We start from the raw sequence: 27,008 nt of genomic DNA on the forward strand, positions 1-27,008 counted from the left end.
ATGAAATATTTGTACAATGCGTACAATGAAGGTTTAGGGAGTATTAGAGATATAACCATTAGTGTTACCTTTCTTCATCAGCTTAAGCTTCTGAGATGAGTGGTATCATGACATGGTATTAGAGTCTTAGATCTGAAAAGTTAAGAGTTCGATCCTTGGTAAACCCAGATAAGTGATTTTAGGACTGATTCACTTTAGACGTTAATAAATTCATGTTTAGAATATGTTGTATTAAAAAACATGAATTATGTTTGGAAATTAATATTAATATTTAAAATTTTTGGTGGACAATTAACTTTTTTTTTTTCAATTTGATGGATTTTAATTGACAGTATAAACAAGTATCCATTTAGATTATCAATAACTTTAGATTGGCATGAAAAATAATTATTTTTGTTATTTATCTAATTTTTTTTACACATATATGAAAATATAATTTTAGAGGGATTTTCCATTCATGTCAAATCCAACACTTTTTTATTTTTGTTTTTTCTTTTTATTTATAAAACCTTGAAACATAATTTTTCAAGTTTTGAAATCGTTTCCTATTTACAGAAAAGAAATCAATTAATTTTCCCACTCTTTTGATCATATAACCATTCCAAATTTTTAGCCACCACAGACAAAAATTTATTTTATTTTATATCTAGTAATTTAGATGTATGCATTGATGCCTCATCATTATTGTAGTGTACAACATACATTTCAGTATTTCACTTCTCCCTTGAGTTTTAGCTATATGCATATATACTTATATTTTCCGCTTTCACATTCACTTTAGAACAAAAGAAGCAGCAACATGGAGCTTACTGGCATGATATCAGGTTGCATTGATTACACTAGAATCCTCTCCACTAAGGTAATTAACTAATTAATTATACTCCTGTTATTCTCTCCGCCTGTCTCTTATCATCATGTGTGTTTATGAATCATAATCTTATAACCAACTAGAAGAGACTAGAATATGTAAGAAGGGTTAATGACATGTATGATGATATTGATTAAAGGATAATGTGAAGAAAGAAGAGAATTTCATTCCTAGAAAGGTCAAGAATGGAGAAGTGAAGTTCTACAAGCTTAAGAGATTGGCTCCTCCAATTGTGGCTGCTCTCCTTGCCTTATCTCCTATCTCATCTCCCCAAGGTGACGTGTCAATCAATCCCACTGCCGCTCTTCTTATGCCTGGAATTACTGTAATGCCCCTGCTATATTTCTCTAAATTGCTGCCCAGGTCTAGCAATGTAATTCATCAGTCATGTATGTTATACGGTCTTACATAGCCGCATAGGTTAGCAAAACGGGCCGATCTGCTGAATGTGCTAAAATAAGTAAGGCAGGTTAGAATTTAAAATTTGTCAAATTAAACTAAAATCACAGATTTTAACGGGATAAAATAGATTGGCCTGCTAGATCAAAAGTTATTTATTTATTTTTCTAATAAAAAATTATTAATATTACACAATTAATAATAATATAATTTTTAAATATATTTTTTTCTTTTATTTTTTTATTATTAATTTTATTAATTTTATTTTATACTTTTATATATATTTTTAAATTATGTGAATTATTTTTTAAAATAAATATGATTATATTGATAGATATTATTTTAAATAATTTTATTTAAATTAAAAATTAAAAGATAATGAAAAAAATATATGGTAATTTAATTATCTTTTATTTGTATTTACTTTTATAATGATCAAATTTTTATATTAGTATTTTTAAGTGGAATATTATTTTGAATTTGTTTTATTTAATAGGTGGGATTAACCTTTTTTTAGGGTGGGTCTTGACGAAATGCGATGGACTACCCATTTTGTCACTTTTAATTCTGCAGTGTTAATTAAATATTATTCAAGTATATTTTTTTATTAGATTTTGGAGAAATTTAAAACTTATTTTTAATACTTAATTTGTTTTATTTTTATTTCTAGTATTTTAAATAAATTTTAACATTAAAATTCATTTTTTAGTAATCAATATGAAGTCAAACGTGAGATTAAAAGTTAAGAGGTGAAGGTAGTTCAGTTAGGTCAATAATGAAGGGTAAAGGATAGTCCAGTAGGGATGGAGAATGGTGTAGTAGAATTTGAATCTTTTAAACTTTAGATTATTTGATAGAGTAAAGTGTAATTTTTTATTTTTTATTTTTTTATTTTTTTGTCTTATTTAAAAATAATAAAAAATTATATTTTATTTTTTAAAATAAAATTTAAAATTTAAAAAATACAAATTCAATATGATGGAGTGAGGGGTTGAGAGAGAAGTGTGATGATGATGATAATAATAAAGTTAAAGATGAGTGGGTTTAAAAATATACTTTTTAAGATAGTAAGTGAAAACATTACTTACTGAGTTAAATTGCCTATTATCTTCTGTTATATATATATATATAAAGTCTCGTATGTCATATATATGGATGTGAGTGTGTGTTTGTATGTATGTGATAGATAAATTTTGGGTAAATTATTCAATCATCTTTTGAATAAAGAGTAAGTTATTTTTTATAATAAATTTAATAGTTATTAAATAAAATTAATTATATCATCAAAATGATTAATATTAATTTTTAATTTAATATAAATTTTGATAACTAAATTAATTAATTACAATAAAACTATTTAAACTTCATATTTATAAAATCACACAATTTTATCAACCTTTTTTATTTTAAATTTGTAATTTGGCTTTTTGATTTTTTTTTATTTGTTCTTTTTAATTTTTTATTTTTTTGTATTGTTAGATCTAATTAATATATATGTAGTTAAAAAAATTATAAAATAAGATTTTTTTGTAATTCTTATAATTTACAAAAAAAATTATTATTAGTTTAATTAATTGTCAAAACTTGTGAACCAGCTTCATGCCTTTAGATTTCACTCTCTTCTACTCACACTTCACAGTTCACACTCCTCTACATAACTAACTTGCTGACATATATAGAGTTAATTAGACCGTTATTTTTCTGTTAGCAGTTGGATAGTTAGTTAGTGGCATTCACACTATATATAGCTAAACTTGTAACATCAACAATTTGAGATTCACTAATCAAAATTTCAGTCTTTACAATTCACATCAAGAATTTAGAGTTCAGAAGCTCTCTTCTCTTGTTCTTGAATGTTCAGCATCCATCCCTTGTTGCTCACAGCTCGAACCGATTTATCACATGGTGCAGTAAGCATGGAGCAAGGTTGAAGAGCTTGAACTGTTGGTGAAGAGTTAGTGAATCCATCTTTCATCGATCTCTAATCGATTTCTCTCTCCTTTTTCAATCACAGTGAATTTTGCTTTTCTTGATCTGACTTGATCATCCGTTCGATTTCTTGCACTCGAGAAATCTTGATCAAGAACTCTTTTCTCCTTCAATTTCTTTGCCTTGAAGAAGTCTCGATCAATGGCTAATCATCCTACAAATCCGATTCCCGAAGCAATAATTTCTGGAATCGATCTTCACACCCTAACTAATCTGGTCAATCAAATAAATCAGACTCAATCTCCAAGAACTCATGCCTCTTCGATCGTAGATCCAACGAGTTCTTATTATCTACATCCTTGTGAAAGTCCTGGTTCACCGCTAATTTTCATGGTTTTAAGCTCAAACAACTATCATAGTTGGGAGAGGGCCATGCTGCGTACACTAAGCTCAAAGAACAAGCTCAAGTTCGTGAATGGAAGCATCAGCAAACCAGAATCAACAGATCCTTTGTTTGATGTGTGGGAACGATGCAACGATTTCATCATCTCCTGGATCACTCTCTCACTTAGCTCGGATATAGAACAAAGCGTGATGTGGCACAATGTCACTTCGGATCTATGGAAAGATTTGAAACACAGGCATTTTCAGAGTGATGTATTCAAGGTAACAGGATTGGAAGAAGAGATGTTCACTCTTTGGCAAGGTAGTCTAAACATGACCGACTACTTCACAAGGCTAAAAAGAATTTGGGAAGAGCTAGAGAACTTTAGGCCTCTACCTGATTGCATATATTGCAAGAATAGGAACTGCACTTGTGGAACTATTATGAGAGGATACAGAAACGAGACCTACATAGTTCGTTTTCTTAGAGGCTTAAACGAACAATATGCGACAGTAAGGTCGCAAATAATGCTGATGCAGCCTTTACCAAGCATTGAACAAGCCTTTTCACTGCTTTTTCAACAAGAAAGACAGTTCCAGTGTAGTGAACCACTCATTGACAATAAGATCCTGATAAGTAGCGCTGCTCCATATCAACCCTCAACACAAGGAGGAAAGGGCCGAGGCAAGGGAGGAAGAACTGCTGGTAGAGGAAGAGAACGAACAAAAGTTTGTACCTACTGTGGCAAAACTGGCCATCTAATCGACACATGTAATAAAAAGCATGGTTTACCTCCTCATCTCAAACAAGAAAGCAGTGCAATCAATAATGCTATCACTGATGATGAGAATTTTGCAAAAATCAGTGATGACCAGCTAGTAGAGGAAAGTAGTGTAGAACTGGAATTCACAAGGGAACAGAAGCATGCTTTGCTAGCTCTCTTGAAGCAGCCATCTCTAGATACACACAAGCCTCAAAATGCCATAAACCAACTTGTCACATTGCCCTCATCAAGGTATTGCCTTCCATTTCAATTTTTAAACCCAGCTCTTGGGTCATTGACTCATGAGCAACCGATCATGTAGCATACTGTTTAGAGCTTTTTCACCCATTACATAAAATAGAACCCATACTTGTTAGAATGCCAAATGGAACCAACACTATAACTTCAACAGCTGGGACTATAATTTTCTCTAAAACCTTTTTCCTCACAAAGGTCTTGTACATTCCAAGTTTCAAGTTCATTCTTATATCAATTTCCAAAATGACTAACTTGCTCAAATGTGAATTTTTTTCTGATGAAAAATATTGCAAGATCCAGGACTACCTTTCATTGAAGATGATTGGTGTAGCTGAGCAAAGGAGGGGACTTCATGCATTTGAAGACCTAAAACCTGTAAGGAACTTTCAACTAAAACCAGCAATTGCAGCAACATCATTCATACCACAAACACAACATCTTAGCAATAGCAATAAGATGCATGACAATAAGAATAGAAGTGCATCAAACTTGTGGCATCTTAAACTAAGGAACTTACCAAATGACAGAATTCTTGTATTGTAATAAAGCTACAATTTCATTAATAAATCTAATCTTGTACCATTTCTTGTGAGTCTTGTCATTATGCTAAGCAAAAGCGTTTTCCATTTCCAATAAGCATGTCTATATCAGAAGAAATATTTGATCTAATACACATAGACATTTGGGGGGTCAATTAATATTAACTCTACTGCTGGACAAAAATATTTTTTTACAATAGTGGAAGACAAAAGCAGATTTTGTTGGCTATTTTTCATGAAACATAAATCTAAAGCTGCCACACTGCTAAAAGATTTTGTTCAATTAGTTCAAACTCAGTTTAAGAAAACTATTAAACAAGTTAGATCGGACAATGTAGCTGAGTTCAAGCTAACTGAATTTTATGCAATAAAATGTATTATACACCAAAATACATGTGTTGAAATCCCTCCACAAAATGGCATAGTTGAGAGGAAACACCAACACATTTTAGCAGTGACTAGAGCAATTATGTTTCAAGCAAACTTACTAAAGAAACTATGGCATTATGTAGCTGCTCATGCCATATATATCATCAATAGACTTTCCAGCAATGTTTTGAAAAATAAGTCCCCTTATGAAATTCTTCACAACAAACTACCTGACATACACAATTTCAAGATTTTTGGATGTTTAGCATATGCTGCAACCATTCATGCTAATAGAAAGAAGCTTGATCCGAGAGCTAGAAAATGCATTTTCTTAGGCTATAAACAAGGAATAAAAGGGTACATTTTATATGATCTATCTTCTAAAGAAATTCTTTTTTCAAGAGATGTAGTTTTCTATGAGAATACTCTACCTTTGTGCAACACACAGAATTTAGAATTCTTCCAAAAGTGTCATGCATCACCTGCATAATTCTCAGACCCTTTCCTTTTTGATACCACATACACACAAAACACAAATAATTCGACTAACACCATTCCTTTCAATGCACCATCAACACAATCTGCATCTCATTATCACAACACCACAAGGCCAAATGGCCAATTCACTACAAATTAGTGTATCAAACATACCATACAATCAACAAGATGCTGTTGTACCTCACATTCCTCAAAATGATGGCCCAATTGTTGAAAGACCTCTTAGAGAAAGAAAATACCCCTCTTACCTAAAGGATTATCATTGTTTCTAACTACTAGCTCAACTACATCACCAACTTCATGTAGGTACCCTCTTTCTCATGTTCTATCCTATTATAGTCTATCGAAAAAGAAAAAAAAAATTCTCCATTGCCTTGATCACCAACACAGGCCCCAAAACTTATGAAGAGGATGTGATGTATCCCTGTTGACAAGAAGTTATCAAATCAGAATTTGCTGCCCTTGATGAAAACCGAACCTGGTCACTCACTACTTTACCAGCTGGCAAGCATGTAATCGGCTGCATGAGGATTTACCCAAGTTTCAGGACAAGACTATTTTGACACCTTTAGTCCCGTAGTAAAAATGAAAACATTGAGGATTCTTCTAGCCATTGCAGCCGCCAAAGACTGGTTCGTCCACCAGTTGGATGTGAACAAAACATTTTTACATGGAGACCTTAAAGAGGAAGTCTACATGAAACCAACCCCTATCTTGAACGTGTCTGATCCGAAGCTGGTATGCAAATTAGAGAAGTCACTCTATGGCTTAAAGCAAGCCAGCAGACAATGGAACTCAAAATTAGCTTACACTTTGGTCAACTTTGGCTACACTCAGTCAAAACATTAGGGGTGTGCATGGCCCGACCCGGCCCAAAGACCCGGTCCGATCCCGAACACTTTAGGGACTAATTTAGTGTGATTTTACCAGGTCTAGGACCGGGTAAGGGTCTCAAAAATAGACCCGGTCATTATTTCGGGTCGGGTCCGGGCCATAACTCAGATCACCCGAACTCGGCCCGATGGCCCGGTCATCATACACAATTAATATTTTGTGTTATTAGTGATGGATGATGGCTATTCTTATGTGGAATTTAAGTATTGTAAACCTTAATATTTTGTGTTATTAGTTATTATAAGACTATAAGTTAATGTTTTATGTTTAAAATGTATAAGATTTTAGACTAATGCATAATATTATGGTATTTGTATTGATTTAAATATTTGGTGTTATTAGACAATATTAGTATTGATTATGGTTATGCTTTAATTTCAGAGAAGAGTTGGTTCTTGTTATATTTTTTTAAGTGAATTTACCATATCAAATAATGGTTGGAGTCTTGAAAATTTGGATATTTTCACATGCTACCTTATAAGAAGGTATCAAGGTAATGTAATGTTAACGGCCCAGTTTTTACCCGGTATAATCGTGGCCCGAAAGTGTATAGGTTTCATCGGGTCTAGGGCCAGGTTCGGGTCTAATAAATTGGCCCGGTATATATTCCAGGTCGGGTCTGGGTCACATCAAACCCGGTTTCATCCGTCCCATTCACACCCTACAAAACATTATTAGTTTGTTCACAAAGGTTGCTGGTTTTGGATTCACAGCTATGATAATCTATGTCAATGACGTGGTACTTGTTGAAAACTGCATCAGAGAAATCATAGCTTTGAAGCAACATCTTCATAACCTCTTCAAAATTAAAGACATTGGAAAATTAAAGTTCTTTTTCGGCTTTGAATTTGCTTGAAGCAAGAGAGGAATAGCAATGTATCAAAGAAAATATTGTCTAGACCTGTTGGAAGAATATGGCAAAAACATGGATTACACTTCTCATCTCTCTAAAGAATCTGGAGACCCAATGCCAAATGCTAGTAAATACAGAAGACTGCTAGGAAGACTCTTATACCTAACCAATACAAAACCCGAATTAGCTTTGCCATTGGAAAGCTAAGTCAGTTTCTTGAGTACCCCACTAGTAAACACTTTCAAGCCGCTCTAACAGTTCTGAAATATCTGAAATCATCTCCTGCCCAGGGTCTTTTATTCAAGACCGAATCAAATTTACAACTCACCGGCTTCTCAGATAGTGACTGGGCCACCTGCCCTGACACAAGATCCGGCTATTGTTTTTTCTTGGGTACTACGCTAATCACTTGGAAGAGTAAGAAATGGGTTACCATTGCTCGCTTTTCCGCTGAAGTCGAGTATAGAGCCTTGGCTGCCTCAACATGTGAAGCTCAATGGATCATCTTCATCCTTCAAAATCTCCAAATTTCAATCCTCAGACCAACAGCTATCTATTGTGATAGTAAATTCGCATTGCACATTGCGGCCAATTCGGTGTTCCACGAACGTACCAAACATATAGAAGCTGACTACCATATAGTACGCAATAAAGCTCAAGCACAAGTTATCAAGCTCCTTCCCATCTCCACATACCAAACTGCCGATATCTTCACTAAAGTCCTCTCCCCTACACCCTTCTCTTCTTGTCATTTCAAGCATGGCTTATATGACCTTCATAAGCCCAACCTTGAGAGGAGGGGAGTGTGAACCAACTTCATGCCTTCAGATTTCACCCTCTTCTACTCACATTTCACACTCTTCTATATAACTAACTTGCTGACATATATAGAGTTAATTAAACAGTTATTTTTATGTTAGCAGTAGGATAGTTAGTTAGTGGCATTCACACTATATATAGCTAAACTTGTAACATCAACAATTTGAGATTCACTAATCAAGTTTTTAGTTTCTGCAATTCACATCAAGAATTCAGAGTTCAAAAGCTCTCTTCTCTTGGTCTTGAATGTTCAGCGTTCATCCCTTATTGCTTATAGCTCGAACCGATTTATCACAAAACTCAAGTTAAATTAAGAATTAATGTTAACCATAATAATATAATTTATTTCATTCAATAGTTATTAGACATGTCATAAGAGATAACTTATCCTTTATTTGAGAGAGAATTGAATAGAATTTACCTAAATTTTTTGGTTTTATATAAAATATATACAGCTTTTTGTGTTAATCCTGTAAAATTTATCTTTTGGTTTTAGTTTAATAAACTTCAAAATGTTTGCGTTTGATTTTACATTGTTAATTTATTCTGTTAAATATACTGACATAATAAATTAAAATATTGACTTAACAAAACGTGTTATATCAGTATTTAATCTATCAAGCCAACACTTAACACATCAAACCAGAGACAAATGAAAACTTATTAGACTCTAAATAAAAAAGTTACTTAAATCATATTGTAAAACAACTAAATAAATAACGAAGATGTAAATATAAAATATGTAAATAGAAGACTCTAGCATTAATATAATTAGCTCAATAATGATTTATATATATACATTAATATTATATGTTGTAATATGTATATATATGTAAAGATAGAAAGAAGTATTAAAAGTAAAGAGAGAGAGTTGCATTTGATTTTATTACTGTAGAGAGAGAGAGGGAAATATTTGTAATTGTGTGTGTCCAATTCTATTGCCTCGTTCATGCTTTTATAGGCAAACAAATTCTTCTTTTCAAACATTATTAACTGTGCTATATGAGAATTTGCTCCTTCCAGCATGGGGAATTAGATTCACCCATAAATGAGCATTCATCCTTATCCTTCCATGTTGTAACACTCCCCCTTGGATGCTCATTTAGGAATATGCCTCATTAAAACCTTACTAAAGAAAAACTCAGTGGGAAAAAACTTTAGTGAAGGAAAAAGAGTACAATATCCTTTGTGATGGGACTGTCTCATTAAAAACCTTGTCAAGGAAAACCCAATGGAAAAAAAACTGACCAAGGGAAAAAGAGTACAGTCTCCCCCTCTTGCCGACATCATTCAATGTCTCGAAATCAGCACATCCCAATCTCATGTACCAATCTTTCAAATGAGGATTTTGGAAGTGACTTTGTAAATAAATCTGCCAGATTGTCACTTGAGCGGATCTGTTGCACATCAATTGTCCCCTGATTTTGAAGATCATGAGGTAAGAAGAATTTGGGAGAGATATACTTTGTTCTATCACCTTTGATGTATCCACCCTTAAGTTGAGCAATGCATGCTGTATTATCTTCAAACAGGACAGTTGGAGCTATCTTATGATCAATCAGTCCATATGATGACAGAATATATTGAATCAGACTCCTCAGCCAAAAACACTCGCGACTAGCTTCATGAATCGCTAGTATTTCAGCATGATTCGAGGAGGTTACTACTATCGTCTGTTTCGTGGACCTCCATGATATAGCTGTACCACCATATGTGAACAGATATCCTATTTGAGATCTCCCTTTGTGTGGATCAGACAAGTATCCAGCATCCACATAGCCAATTATTTGTGACTTGGATCCATAGGGATAAAACAATCCCATATCAACTGTTCCATGAAGATATTGAAAAATTTGTTTGATTCCACTCCAATGTCTTCTGGTTGGAGAGGAACTATATCTTGCTAGTAAATTCACAGCAAATGATATATCGGGTCGTGTATTATTAGCAAGATACATTAGTGCTCCAATGGCACTAAGATATGGTACTTCAGGACCAAGGATATCTTCATTCTCTTCTTTAGGACAGAATTAATCCTTTTTCGCATCCAAAGATCTTACAATCATTGGGGTACTTAATGGATGTGACTTATCCATATAAAATCTCTTCAAGATCTTTTCTGTGTATGTTGTTTGATGAATAAAGATCCCATTTTTTATATGCTCGATCTGCAGGTCGAGACAAAATTTAGTTCTTCCAAGATCTTTCATCTCAAACTCTTCTTTTAGAGTTTTATAATTGTTGGAATCTCTTCAGGAGTCCTAATGATATTTAAATCATCAACGTACACAGCAATTATAATGAACCCAGATGTAGTTTTCTTTATGAAAACACATGGGCAGATATCATCATTCTTGAATCCGTTTTTGGCCAGATACTCAGTAAGACGATTATACCACATTCGTCCAGATTGCTTTAGACCATATAAAGATCTTTGCAATTTGACTGAGTATAACCCTTGCGAATATTCATTGGATGGTTTAGATATCTTTAGTCCTTCAGGGACTTTCATATAGATATCCCGATCTAATGAGCCGTATAAATAGGCTGTTACCACATCCATTAAATGCATATGCAGTTTATGATATGCAGATAAACTGACCAAATAACGCAATGTTATCGCATCCACTACAGGGGAATACGTTTCTTCATAATCTATACCGGGCCTTTGTGAAAAACCTTGTGCCATAAGACGGGCTTTGTAGCGCACAACTTCATTTTTCTCATTTCGTTTTCTCACAAATACCCACCGGTATCCAACAGGTTTTACATCTTCTGGTGTACGGACTACAGGTCCAAAGACTTCACGTTTTACAAGTGAGTCTAATTCAGCCTTCATGGCTTCTTTCCATTTTGGCCAATCATTCCTTTGTCGACATTCTTCGACTGATCTTGGCTCAAGATCCTTACTTTCATGCATGATATTTAATGCCACATTATATGCAAATATTTCATTGATAATTGTCTTATTTCGGTCCCATTTCTCTCCTGTAAAGACATAATTTATCGAGATCTCGTCATTTTCACAATTTTCAGGTACCTGAACGTCTTCTGGCGTTATATCAGAATTTTGGACAACTACAGGTGTCTCTATTATGTCTTTTTCAACAGGAATCGTATTTACCTCTTTTCTCTTTCGAGGATTTTTATCTTTGGAACCGACAGGCCTGCCACGCTTCTGGCGTGTATTTGCTTCAGTGGCTATTTGTCCTATTGGGACATCAATTCGAATTGGGGCATTTTCCGTCCTGCCACGCTTCTGGCGTGAATTTGCTTCAGTGGCTACTTGTCATACTGGGACATTAATTCGAATTGGGGCATTTTCTGCTGGTATATAAGATCTGATTATCCTCTTTATATCGAAAAATGCATCAGGCAATTCATTTGCTATTCTCTGCAAATGTATAATCTTTTGAACTTCTAGTTCGCATTGCCGTGATCGAGGATCTAAATGCATCAATGATGATGCATTCCAATTAAGTTCCTTTTCAGGAAGCTTATTCTCTCCCCCTAATGTTGGAAATTTTGATTCATCAAAATGACAATCTACAAACCGGGCTTTAAATACATCTCCCGTTTGTATCTCAAGATACCTCACTATAGAGGGAGAATCATATCCAACATATATCCCTAATTTCCTTTGGGGTCCCATTTTGGTGCGATTAGATGGTGCAATGGGAACATATATTGCACACCCAAATATTCTTAAATGGGAGACATTTGGCTGCTGGCCAAAAGCTAATTGCATAGGAGAGAACTGATGGTAACTCGTTGGCCTCAAATGAATAAGTGCTGCGGCATGTAAAATAGCATGCCCCAAACCGAGGTTGGGAGATTTGTTCTCATAAGCAAGGGTCTAGCAATTAATTGGAGGCGCTTAATAAGCAATTCTGCTAACCCATTTTGTGTGTGAACATAAGCTACTGGATGTTCAACACTTATTCCATTAGCCATACAATAAGCATCAAAAGCTTGGGAAGTAAATTCACCAGCATTATCAAGACGAATTGCTTTAATTGGATTTTTTGAAAATTGTGCTTTTAATCGAATAATTTGAGCCAGTAATCTCGCAAACGCCAGGTTGCGAGAAGATAATAAGCACACATGTGACCATCTCGAAGATGCATCTATTAGAACCATAAAATATCTAAAAGATCCACATGGTGGATGAATAGGTCCACATATATCACCTTGAATCCTTTTTAGGAATTCAGAGGACTCAAATCCAATTTTTACTGGTGATGGCCTTAAAATTAACTTCCCTTGATAACATGCAGCACAACAAAATTCACTAGATTTAAGAATCTTTTGGTTCTTTAGTGAATCTCTATGAGAGTTTTCAATAATTCTCCTCATCATAGTTGTTCCCGGATGACCCAATCTATCATGCCAAGATATGAATTTATTTAGGCTAGTAAACTTCTGGTTTACAATGGCATGTGATTCAATTGCACTAATCTTGGTATAATACAATCCAGATGAAAGTGAGGGTAACTTTTCTAATATAACCTTCTTATTTGAATCATGAGTTGTGATACATAAATACTCATGATTTCCCTCATTCATTGTTTCAATATGATATCCATTTCGGCGAATATCTTTGAAACTCAACAAGTTCCTCAGGGACTTGGTAGATAATAGTGCATTATTTATTATAAATTTTGTTCCTCCAGGAAACAAAATTATAGCTCTTTCGGAGCCTTCTATCACATTGCCCGAGCCAATAATAGTATTAACATATTCATCTTTTGGCACAAGATGGGTAAAATATATATTACTTTTAAGAATAGTGTGTGAACTCGCACTATCCGCAAGGCAAATATCTTCAGAATATGTCCTTGCCATTTTTCTTCAAAAACAAATGATAATAATAATAAAATGAGTAGAAGTACATGCACAGTAAAATTATTCACATGAATAATTAACAAATACATACATATATCAAACTATTCCATCATTGATCAAATAGCCAATAATTCCTTCAGGATCCTCAAAGAAATTAGATACATCATAATGAGTGGTGGAATTTTCATAATTTGAAACAAAATTTGTTTCCTTTCCTTTGTCATCCTTTTTCAAGGATACTTGATAAAGATCAACTAGGTGCCTTGGGGTACGACAGGTACGTGACCAATGGCCCTTTCCACCACAACGGAAGCATTTATCCTCAATTGATTTACTTTGCCCATTGTTTCTTTCTTTATCCCACTTCTAGTGAGATCCTTTGGGAACATAATTCCTTTTCCTTCCATAATTTTTCTTGCTACTAAAACCTTGTCATTTATCTCTTCTGGGGTAATGATTTGCCGCATTTACTTTAGGAAATGGGGCGGCACCAACTGGGCGCACTTCATGATTTCTTAAGAGCAACTCATTGTTGCGTTCAGCAACAAGAAAGCAAGAAATTAACTCAGAATATTTTTAAATTCTTTTTCTCGATTGCTACTGCAGGAGCACATTCGAGGTATGGAAGGTCGAGAAAGTTTTCTCTAACATATCAGGTTTGAGGAAGTATCACATGATTGTATCTTTCTTCAAGGTCTTTAATTTCCACAGATCTGCAGGATCTTTTAATGTGGGATATTCATTTTTCAATCCTACGTCAAAATGACGACGAAGAAAAATCATGACTTTGGCTTTATCCTTCTGGGATGTATTATTTTCAACCTCAATGGTATCTTCAAGATCCATTGAATCAAGATGGATTTCAACATCTATATTCATGATAAATAATTATTTCCAAATATATCAATAGCATTATATTCAAGATGAAAGAGTTTCGATATAATAAAAATTTGTTACCTGGAGTCTTCCTAAAATTTGATCAGAGTCTCGTGCTGATAACGTGTTGTAAAACAACTAAATAAATAAGGAAGATGTAAATATAAAATATGTAAATAGAAGACTCTAGCATTAATATAATTAGCTCAATAATGATTTATATATATACATTAATATTATATGTTGTAATATGTATATATATGTAAAGATAGAAAGAAGTATTAAAAGTAAAGAGAGAAAGAATTGCATTTGATTTTATTACTGTAAAGAGAGAGAGAGGGGAAAATATTTGTAATTGTGTGTGTCCAATTTTATTGCTTCATTCATATTTTTATAGGCAAACAAATTCTTCTTTTCAAACATTATTAACTGTGCTATATGAGAATTTGCTCTTTTCAGTATGGGGAATTAGATTCACCCATAAATGAGCGTTCATCCTTATCCTTTCATGTTGTAACAAATCAAGATTTTATGTTGATAATTTATTTTGTCAGTTAAATATTAACATAACAAATTGAAATATTAATATGATAAGATATAATCGTATTCCGTCAACATTTAACCCACCACGTCAGCACTTATCACATTAAACCGGAAACAAATGGAGACATTTTAAATTTTAGACTAAAAGTTTATTTAAGTCAACTTAAACATAAAACTTCTTAGCTAAAATATAAAATATTTATTATTTTTACTGATTTCACATTTATTATTATTATTATTAGATAAATATAAGAGTATATACTCATTTTGGTCCTCAAAGAATTTTAAACTGGACACTTTAGTCCCCAACTAAAATTAATTACTTGATTGGTCCCTAACAATTAATTCCGTCAGTCACTTAGGTCCTTTACTCTGTTAACTCTAACAAAGGACAAAATAGTCCCTGACAACTCTGACAGGGGACAAAATGGTCCCTAATAATTCTAACAAGGGACAAAATAATTCATGACCCCTTTATTCGAAAACAATACTGTTCTTCCCCAATTTTTATCATATCTCGCATAACCCTAACATTCATACTCTCCTTCTTCACCTTCACAGTCTTCTTTTTCATCTTTTTCTTTCTCCTCTTTAGCTCCAAGATTAAGCTATGGTATAATTGTCACACGTATCGCACCTACTTCAACATGTCATGGACCACACACTTCCTAAATCTTTGCACTTCACCCACCAAAAGCATCCACTTCCACGTCTTCGATAACATCACCTCCAACCCCGACACGTCCACGACATCCTCAAGACCAAGTTCCACAACTACTCCAAGGGTACGTCTTTCTCCACTCTCCGGTAAGCAATATAGATTGTTGGACATTAGGACATCATGAGAAGATTCTCCTTCGACATCATATGCAAATTCTCATTTGAAATAGACACCGAGTGCTTCATTCCTTCTTTTCCAGAGTCCAAGTTGGCAGACAGTTTTGACCTCGCATCCAAACTATCAGTACAACGAGCAATGTTGTCGTTGCCGCTCATATGAAAACTGAAGCGATTACTGAACATTGGTTCGGAGAAGAAGCTGAAGGAAGCGATCGGAGTGGTGGACAATGTGGTCATGGAGATGATAGGACAGAGGAAGAAGGAGATGGCAACGACAACGACGGGTCTTAACAAATCAGACTTGCTGTCTAGATTCATGGGATCCATCGAAGACAATAACTAGTTGAGAGACATAGACATTAGTTTCCTGAGTATGAATTGGTTGAGAACAAGTTGATGATTTTTTTCTTGTGAACATTAAATTTATAGAATGTGAATTGTGTAGTTTGAAGTTACAGTGTTAGATTACTAGTATTATGCGAGATATGATGGAAATTGGGAGAGAACAGTGTCGTTTCCGAACAGAGGAGATCAGGGAATATTTTGTCCCCTATTAGAGTTGTTAGGGACTATTTTGTCCTTCGTTAGAGTTAACGGAGTAAAGGACCTAAGTGACTGACGGAATTAATTATTAGAGACTAATCGAGTAATTAATTTTAGTTAGGGACTAAAGTGTCCAGTCTAAAATTCTTTGAGAACTAAAATGGGTATATACTCTAAATATAATTTAGAAAAAGATTAATTAACCCAAGTATTTATTAAGAGTAATTAATAAACTAGTTGATATTTTTTTTTACAGCTAGTATAATTATTAATAGTTATGTAAATGCTATTTTTAGATGCATTCTGATATAACTACAAACTGTATTGGTTGAAAAAAAAATCAACTAATCTAATAACTACTTTTAATGGTATTACAAAAATATTTAATAATAAAATAATTAATAAATATTAAATAAGATAAGTTTTGTCTATTTTTTTTTTAAAGTAGTGTTAACGATATTATTAATATAAATAAAAGAGAAAAGTTTACTGTTGCAATAATTGGAGCTAGCTTCTCTGAGATTCTTTTGGTTGTACAGTTTCAAGTGCGCAAACCTTAGAAATTCAGAGAGGAGCCACATTGTTTCAACAATCTTGTATTGGATGCCATGATGCAGGTGGTAACGTAATACAACCAGTAAGCATAATCTTCTATCATATAATTAATTATGCATGACATCACATCTTCTATGTCCTAGCTAAATTTTCTTCTTTTCATTTTCTTTTTCCCTTTCAGGGGGCAACTCTATTTACAAAGGATTTACAGAGGTAACTGCCACAACACAACACTTTTGAGAATTTTGTTAAGTATGTTTGAAGTAATCCAAATATTAATGCTACCACAGGAATGGAGTTGATACAGAAGAAGCAATCTACCGTGTAACATATTATGGCAAAGGAAGAATGCCGGTAAGTAATCTCGAGTATGTAACATTTGAGTGACTCATTTTGTATCGTACACCAAATTCGACCTATTATATTATATTATCGTGTAGGGGTTTGGAAAAGAATGCAAGCCACGTGGGCAGTGCACATTTGGAGCTCGTTTGGAAGACCAAGATATCAAAGTATTAGCTCAGTTTGTTAAGTCGCAGGCAGATCAAGGTTGGCCAACTATCCAAAAATAATCACTAACATTTAGGGTTATTTTTGCCCTATGCAATGCTTACAAGATACATGAGAGGATTGGAGATTTTGGCTTTTACTTACTATATTGGATTTTGTTCGATTTTCATATTTGAGTTTTGGTTTTTTTTTTTTTTTTTTTTGGACAAGACATTTCATTTTATTCAAGAAAAATCAAGATATAAGATAATAAGGCAAAGGTTAGGCCGCGGCCAAATAGGTGAAATAATATTTAGTATATTGATTAATTCGAGTTTTTCCCCTCTTTTTGTTGCATACAATATACGTTAGGACTTAGGGCTTAGCAGAGGCTCAAATCCAAGACCTTTATACCGGAAAGGGAGACAAATATCATCTGAGATAAAAAACATTTCTCTTAAATGATCTGTTTTTTTTTTTTTTGGTATCACTGATCTGGTTTTATTAATTAACTTTTTCTTTTTCTTTCCATGGGCCTATTTCTTGGGTAAGTTGAATCACTATGCAGAGCGAAAAGTGCCATTTAATGACCCAAGAAAAAACAGAGTTGCCCATTATTGTACACACACAGATTTCTCTATCTTTTTTGTAATAAACCTTAGTGAGTGTACCAAGTGTTGAATATAAATCTTTAAGGATTGTATGGGTGAATGTATAATATGAATGTATTGTGATACCTAAAATTAGGATTGTCCAATCTACTTAAAAGAAACATCATATCAGTTCCTAAGGTCCGCAAAAAAAACGAGGAATATATCAGTTCCTTAAAATAATTATATAAGTATCGAATTCTTTGGATCCATTTACATGCAACTTCCATTCTCTATAAATATAGCTAAATTCACACGAATTTTAAAATTTTATAAGATACAAAATTACGTATACATATCAAATATAAAATATTTTTTAGATAAATCGTAATGGTATTTTAATATTTTATTAATATTTAAATATAAATTAATTTTTAATTATTTTTAATATCTTATTTTAATTATATAAAATATTTAAAATATTTTTTATTTTAATAAATAATAATATATATTATTATTAAATTTATTTTAATAATACATGTTTAGAATAAAATTGGACATACTGACATGTTATAATATTTAGATGTGTCCAAATATATCAAAAAAAATTTATTTTTTATTAAGATATGACTGGACACAACAAACACGTGTGTCAAACGAATGTCAAAAAATATCGTGTCCGAAATATGTTCGAAACGCGAACACGACTAAAATATCCGTGCTTCATAGACTAAATCATTTTTCTCTTCATAGTTCATACCATATGATGAATTCATACATACACTTTAATATCCATTAAATAATGTATAAAAATATGGTACGATGAAACTAGTTAATTTACATTTTTAGTGCATTTTTATTATAATAATATTACATGATCAATAAAATATATTATTTTTAATTAATATTTGGTTCATTCTAAATATTAAAAATTATATTCTAAATTTTAAATTATAAATACTAAATTATAATAGTATAAAAATAAAATATCGATTTAAAATATTAGTTAATATTAATAAAAAAATATTAGCTATCTAACACTTTTCTATTTATTAAACTGATTTATAATGGAGACCTAAACTGGATCTTTAATTTCTAAACTAAAACTAACCAAAAGTCAAAATATACATAGAGACAAAAAACTGAATTTCACCAATTTATAAGTCTCATTCACTTCGTGGTACACGCACCGAGGCAATGTCTCTTGACTTTTTAGCTTGAGGAGTGAAGCAACAAGCCAACAAGGAAAAGCAAGAGAAATAAAATGGTTAACAAGTACAATTCTCATTAAAAACGAGGTAAGATCATGCTTTGAACTAAATTAAACCATGCCCAACATTGTATATTTAGCTCACGCACCATGTAGCTATATAGCTATGGCTACTCCACTGTCCTTTTTTAACTATTAACTAAGAAACAATTAAAAGGAAAAGTTTATTTGAACTGACGATATTCTAAACAATGATTCTCGAGCCACATGCTTGTTCTAATCTTGGGTGAACCCTGTTCCCTTCATGCCAAATTGGTGGAACCTAAAGAAATATTTTATCATTGACCTAAATATGAAGGATGTGTTTGGATGAATTTTAAAAAAAAAAAATTATAATTATTTTATTTTAAAAAATTTTATAAAAAATAAAAGTAATTTTATGTTTAGATATTTTATAAAAAAAATTATTTGTCAATTATGTTTAAGTATAATAATATAAAAATATTTTTTGTTTATCTATTATACGAAAAATATATTTTTTAAGAGAAAAAATCTTTTAAAAAAATATGTAAATTGTAATTTCTCAAAAAATATATTTTTTATTTTTGTTAATGCTTTTATTTTTATTATTAAAAATTTATCAAATATGCTAAAAAATAAAAAAAATTATTAAAATAGTATCTTTTTCTATCAATTTAACAACATCTAAATAAATACAAAAATCAAATATTTTGTCAAAATATTGAAATAAATAAACCTTTTTTTCGTTTATTTTGTTTAAACAAATATATGGTGGCTCTCGGCATTTAAGGGAATATATTCCCCACTACACACCTTTTGCCAAAGCTGTTTCTCTGATAAACAGAAATAGGGGTAGAAATAGATAGGATAGGATAGAATATAATTAAACTCCATCTTAAAGTTATGTGCGGATTTAAAGTATTCAACCCAAATTTGATTCGCACACTAAATTTCTAAATCTAACCTCATTTAATCCGACTCGCAAAAAAAATATTTTTATTTAAACACAACATTTAGTTTTTGTATATATTATGATAATATCAAATATTATTTGTTTGTAATTAAGAAATTGAGTTATTAATTTGGTGGCACTAACTATTTGTGTAAATACAAAAATTTAGATTCAAATCTTTATTTATTTATTCTATATATATATATATATATATATATATATATATATATATATATATATATATATATATATAGAGGTGAATTCTACTCAACCCTCTCTAAAATAACATGTAACTTATCGTTCATCATGTGTCACATTTTAGTTGGTCATTATCTTAACTATAGTTGGATTATTTTGTAATTTATTATTTGAGATAGGTAATGATATAATTTTTTAAAATATCAAAATCTCACTCCCGTTAATTGAAACATCTTTTCATTCCTCCATTCTTTCTCCGTAACGTACCTTTGGTCATTCCAAGCATCGCCGTCGCCGTGGTGGCAAGAAGCGCCGACGTCGTCGCCGTCTACTGCCATCTTACAATCTCTTTTTCTTCGTCTCTTAACGACGTCGTTGAATTCCCGTCGTCAGTAACTTTGGCGTCCTATTCAATAGAGCCAACGCCGACGTCATTGCTATTTCCTATTCTCTCACTCGATCCCTCTTTCTGCCATGGATCACTCTTTACTAACATAAAGTAATGTTTAGTTTGGTTATTAAATTTTTTTATTAAAACAAATATTTATTTAATTACACGATAGAACATATATTCATATGTAAAATATAATATAATAAAATAAATCTATTTAGAGTAGTTAACAGTATAATTTAAAATCAGGAATATACAAATATAATAGTAAAATTTATAGTCTAAACAAGTAAACATATCTTTTATCATACATAAATTATTTTAAAAAAAGAATAAATTGTTAAAATTAATAACACAAGTTTAAAATGATAAAATCTAACTTCTTACAAGTATTTTTTATAGTATTTTTATTCTTTAATTTTTAATTATTCATACTTTATTATTTAATTAATGATTAAACAAATTATTTTCATGAGAAATTATTTTTTTGTATTATCTTAAAAGAAGAGACCAATATAACAGTTTAAAAAATAATATAAAAATAATTTTTAAATAAAAAATAGATAATATTAAAATTTTTAATACAAAAGTAAATTGGATAGATAGATATTTAAGAGATAAATATGAAATACATGTTTAAAACAAATAAAACAGACAAAAATAATTCTCTATTTCTTAAGAGTACTCCCATTTTGTCTGTTTTATTTATTTTAGGTATGTATTTTATATTTATCTCTTAAATATTTATATAATTTATTTTTCTATTTAAAATTTTAATATTAAATATTTTTATTTAAAATATTTTTTTTAATTTATTTTTTAAACTATTATATTGATCTCTTCTTTAATATAATATAAAAAATATTTTTTCATAAAAATAATTTATTTAATTATTAATTAAATAACAAAGTACTAATAAATTAAAAAAATAAAAATACTATAAAAATACGGTAAAAAAGTTAAATTTTATCCTTTTAAATTTCTGTTATTAATTTTAATAATATATTTATTTTTAAATAATATATATGATAAAAAATATGTTTATTTTTTTGGAGTACAAATTTTATTATTATATTTGTATGTTCATGATTTTAATTATACTTTTAAATATTTTAAATAGATTTATTTTATTATATTATATTTTACATATGAATATATATTCCATCACGTACTTAAATAAAGATAATAAAAAAATTTAATAACTAAATTAACCATTAATTGCGTGGGTAAGCAGTGATTCATGGCAAAAAAAAGACGCTAGCTATACCGAAAAGGACGATGAAGTTACGGACGATAGAATTCAACGACGTTACTAAAGAATGATGCACTGAAGAAAGAGAGATTGTGTGGGAGGACAGTAGATAGCGACCACGTCGACGCTTCTTGTCACGAACGCGACGGCAGTGCTTGGAAGGACCTAATCTAGGTGATGAAGTGACGAAGAAAGAATGGAGTAGTGAAAATGTGTTTCAATTAACGGGAGTTGGATTTTGATATTTTAAAAAATTATACCAATTTCAATCTCAAACAATAAATTACAAAATAACCCAACTATAGTTAAGATAAGGACCAATTACAATGTGACACATGATAAAGGATAAGTTACATGTTATTTTAGAGGAATTGAGTAGCATTCACCATATTAAGAATGTCGATTAGACGGATAGAGTAAGTTCGGTACTCAAATAAGATCTTATTCGTTATGGGTTGATTTTTAATTCACTCTGATTGGATTAGAACAGCTTCAACATATAATCGCAGATGTGGGTACGGTTGTGTTACTAATCTTACTAGAAGCTAGTGTATTAATTTAATATTATATATATATATGAAAAATATTAATTCTCGGATAATATTATCCACGCATCTTCAAATTCAATATTCTATTATTCTTAACCGTTATTCTAATTGCTAAATAACCAATTTTTTCAAGTTTTGTTCTTTGAAAATAGTCTTACCATATTTTAGAATTAAGGTGATGTCCTTATTGTACATTGTCCAATCCCTTGTGGAAGCAAAACCCTAATATCCGTACGTATATGCTTCTTATTAAAACGTAAATCACTAAATCATCATCTACTTACATACACTGGTCAAACAAATTATAAAAGGTCAGCTTTTGTTTTAAATTAAAGAATAACAAATGCAATGTCCAAAATACTTGTTGTCATGTTTTTCTAAAATAATTCATGCATGACATATAAATATATAATTTTTTATACAAATATATTAATATACATTAAAATCAGTAACTAATATAAATATATATTAAAAATAAATTAAATTATATATACTTATATACACAAATATATAATTATTAATTTATTGTGTGCATAATATTTTTGTTTATTTTTTTTAATTCTTTTTCCTGTTAACCTTCTAAAACTGAAACAATTGACTACTCGAAAATTGGCACAAACAGTTTATTGGTGTATTATTAATATAGAAAATGTTTGGTAATAACAAAAAAAAATTAGCTAAAAATAGCCATAACTTACTAGTTCTGACTAAATTAGACAATTAATAAATATTAAATAAGACAAATTCTAACTGTTTTTTTTTTTAGCATTATTAATTAATAACCAATAAATATATAGACTATAGTATAGCGACATATATGTCACTGTTGATTACTAATTTCTCCAGACTTTAGGAAGATTCATTAATGAATGAATGAAGCATTATTTAGCTAGGTTTGATTTTGTTAGTTTAATTTATAATTAGTGAGGCTCTTCATTAAAAATTAATGTAGACTACTAGATTTAGAGCCTCATCACGAGCTACATATCAAGTTGTGCATATGCTGCCACGTGAAGAGTGTCTTCTTGATCTTTGGTTGCAAAATAAAACAAAATCTTGATTACATAATATATAGTTCCAGCTATCAAATTTTGAATCTTCTTCATGTATCACTAATTAAATCAATTATTATTGTGTACCACATAAATTTCTACTCTTTAATTAATTAACTACTTCATTATTTGGATTTTGGTTAAATAATAATAATAATAATAATAATAATGATAATAATAATAAATGTAAAGTATATTTTTTTGTTTTTAAATTTTATCAAAAGTTTTAAAAATATCTCTAAATTTTATTTTATTTTAATTTTATTCCTTACATTTTTAATTTGTATCAATTGTATTCTTGACAACTAAATTTTCAAAAGACTTAAAAGACAAATATAACTACTTGACAACTAAACTTGATTTATTTGTATTAAAAGTTATTTTTAATAATTTATTATTAAATTAATCCTAAATTTTTTAAAAAATTAACTTCTAAAAAATACATTTGATGAAAAAAATACTTTAATAGTAACAATAGTAATATGCACTCTACCAAAATCTTATTACATGAATTAACATAGATGATACTTTTGGAGATCAAAAGAGCAGCGTCAGTTATATATCTCTGTGACAGATTATATTCATCGTACCTAAATTGTGGCCTTCAATTATATCATCTCCCAATTATTGTGTGATATCATTTCACACACACACATGAAAGAATCACACTACATATTTTGTAACTATTTATATAACACTTCTCAGCCTCTTAAAGTACTCTTTGAGCACATAAACATATCTTTTAGAAAAATGTGAGTTTTTAACCTAAATAAAATAATGGTAATATATAGTTGCGAAAGTCACAAAGGCTCCGATGACAAAGTTGAATGTATGTACGGGTTCAATGACTATAGTTGCATTAAAGTTGTAATTGTAATGGCTATGATATATTCAATCAATTGAATATATATATTTCTAAAAACTTATGTCTTTAAAAGTTGTAATTATTGTTTGAAGATATTACAAATTTTTTTAATAATAAATAATACAAGTTTACAAAAATATATTAATTATATATATATGCTTATATTTGTGAATAATTTAAATTCATAATATATATTATAGGTATTTAAAAACAGTATTATACACTAGTATTACTGACAAGTTATTATTTATATATTCATTCTTGTATAGTACTATATATTCATAAATAGGTATAGTTAGTACGTAGTTAATATTATATATACTTGTATATGTACATAATACTTTCTACAAATATGACTTTTTAAAAAAATTATTTTACATAAAATAAAAACAACGACAAGCATTGCACATACTACAATGTCAAATTTATAATTTTAAAATAATAAAATATTTATAAACATAAATTTGATCCTTAAAATTTTTATTCTCAAAATCTGACTCTTACATTTTTTTTACTTCTCTTTCATAATTTTATAATATACTTTTCATTTTTATAGTATTTAGTATTTACTAAAGTTCTAAAAACCGAACTGATCATTAAACCATTCTAATTACTAATTTATTGGTTCATAAGTTCAACCAATTTGATCGTAGTTGAATCGAAAAAATCGTTTTATAATAAAATAATAAATATAAATAAACTGATATCATATAACCATGCAGGCAAACTCAACAATTATATTGAATTAAGGAAAGTATAAGGTATAGTGTGAATAATTCAACCATCAATAAAATAAGCAAATTCACAATCATTAAGAAAGAAGATTGAATTAGTGAGAGGGTGAGCTTCTTGCAGCAGAGAAGAGGGAGAATTGAAACAACAATCAATGAAACCATGCTAGCTGCCCCTTTATCTATTCCTCTATTATAAACACACCAAATATAGTTATAGTCTAACAAATTTCAACAAATCCAAATTAATATACTCACTAGCAAGAACAATCTCAACAGCAAAAATCACAATAACAATAATTTAATGAATTAACAAGAACAAGATTGGAATAAAAAAACCAACAACCTAATAACAAAAAACAAAAGCAATCTATATCCCAAGAATTACAATAATAACAATTAAAAAAAAACACAGCAACCCAATAATCTGAAGAACAATAATAGGTATATCAAACAAACAACAACAAAATTTGAATAGAAAAATCCAACAAATTAAATCACAGCAACCTAACAATTTAGCAAATTAAGACAATTACAGCCCAATAATTTAGCAAATTATCAACTAAACAAATTCAAGAACAAAAAATCACAATAAAACAAAAAAATATTAAAGACAACAGAGTAACAACATAATAGAAGTAAAATGGTGAAGCATATGAATCTTTTAAATTGAAACAGTTATATGATGAAGGTATAGACATAGGTTCCTGGAGAAGAGGTGGCTGGACCGTTGAGGAATTGGAGAAGGAGTGGTTGGACCGTCGCGGAACTGGAGAAGGGGTGGCTGGACCGTCGCGTAACTGGAGCCGTGGAGGGTGGAACGCAGCAGAACTGGAACAGAGGAGGGTGGAGCGCGGCAGAACTGGAGCAGAGGAGGGCTGGAGCGCGGTGGACCAGAACCGACGCGGCGGAACAGCGGCTGCTCCACGGAGAAACGACACGAGACGAGTTGCTGTGGGACAGCGGCTTCGAGCATATGCGATGCGACGCGACGGCTGAGATGAGCGGAGACGACACTAAAGCAGTGGGGCGACGGCTAGACCAGATTCGATGGCGGCGATAGGACGGCGGCGATGATAGCTTGAAGAAGAAAGTAGCGATGGAGGCTAGGGTTTTTTCTTTTGAGAGAGGGATACGGAGGAAAGATGAGCGGAGACAAAGAGGGAGACGGTGACTCGGTGAGACTCTTTTTTTTTTTCAATTTTTTTAAATTTAAAATTCAAAACGGTGAGTTGAAATGTAAAAACCGGTCGAGTTCCAATTCGGTCCGATCAACCAATTTTCAACCAGTCCAACGATTCAGTTCCGATTTTTAAAATAAGCGATTATGATATTTATTCGAACTGTTTTTCTTGTCAGTTCACAGTTTAACCAGTTCAACCGACCAATTCGAACCAATTTTCAGAACCTTAATATTTACTCCCTCTTCTCTAATATTAAAAATAAAAAGTGACTTATTGCGATGCAGCTCCAACTGCAATTTAAAACGTGGCTTACGCCTTCACTAAATCACTATCTATCGCTTTTGAGAGAGAGAAAAAAAAAAAAAAAAAGGAGGGGCCGGGGGGACTTGCATCAGAAGGCATTTACTACAGCAAAAATAGTTGCTTTGAAATGGAGTAATGCATGCATGCGCTGTCTCCGCATGCAACCATTTAATTAATTCTTAGCATGTGATGGATGTTGACTTCATATGTACAAGAATTGTAGTTTACTGTAGTGTACTGGTTACTGGTTAGATTGAATGAATTCAACTTCAAAAATACATCATTCATTCTTCAAATTTTTATAAAATTATTTTTCTCAAAGTAAAAAGAGCCACGTGAATAACTATAGTTTTAATATATTTTTTAAATAAAAACTATTTTAAAGTTTGTTGAAATTTTTTGTATTTTTTATTTTATATTCATTTTTTTAAATAACAGATTAAATT

At 31.0% G+C, this 27,008-nt stretch overlaps 1 protein-coding gene across 1 annotated transcript; it reads left to right on the forward strand.

The window, feature by feature from the left end:
* The first annotated feature begins 452 nt into the window (after window positions 1-452).
* On the forward strand, window positions 453-17,455 carry LOC112741962 (cytochrome c6, chloroplastic). The gene is made up of 6 exons (XM_025791158.3): window positions 453-859; window positions 1,008-1,143; window positions 16,761-16,858; window positions 16,958-16,989; window positions 17,067-17,130; window positions 17,217-17,455. Exons 1-6 carry the CDS (start codon window positions 800-802, stop codon window positions 17,346-17,348), a joined length of 522 nt encoding a protein of 173 aa, XP_025646943.1. The 5' UTR covers window positions 453-799; the 3' UTR covers window positions 17,349-17,455.
* The last annotated feature ends 9,553 nt before the right edge of the window (window positions 17,456-27,008 follow it).

This window comes from Arachis hypogaea, chromosome 14 (genome assembly GCF_003086295.3).
Source record: "Arachis hypogaea cultivar Tifrunner chromosome 14, arahy.Tifrunner.gnm2.J5K5, whole genome shotgun sequence".
NCBI classification, from domain to species: Eukaryota; Viridiplantae; Streptophyta; class Magnoliopsida; order Fabales; family Fabaceae; genus Arachis; species Arachis hypogaea.

Coding starts and splice junctions, on each gene's coding strand:
- LOC112741962 (XM_025791158.3), top strand. CDS start 800: ATGGAGCTTACTGGCATGATATCAGGTTGCATTGATTACACTAGAATC. Junction 860..1,007: donor CTAGAATCCTCTCCACTAAG/GTAATTAACTAA, acceptor TATTGATTAAAG/GATAATGTGAAGAAAGAAGA. Junction 1,144..16,760: donor TCCTATCTCATCTCCCCAAG/GTGACGTGTCAA, acceptor TTGGTTGTACAG/TTTCAAGTGCGCAAACCTTA.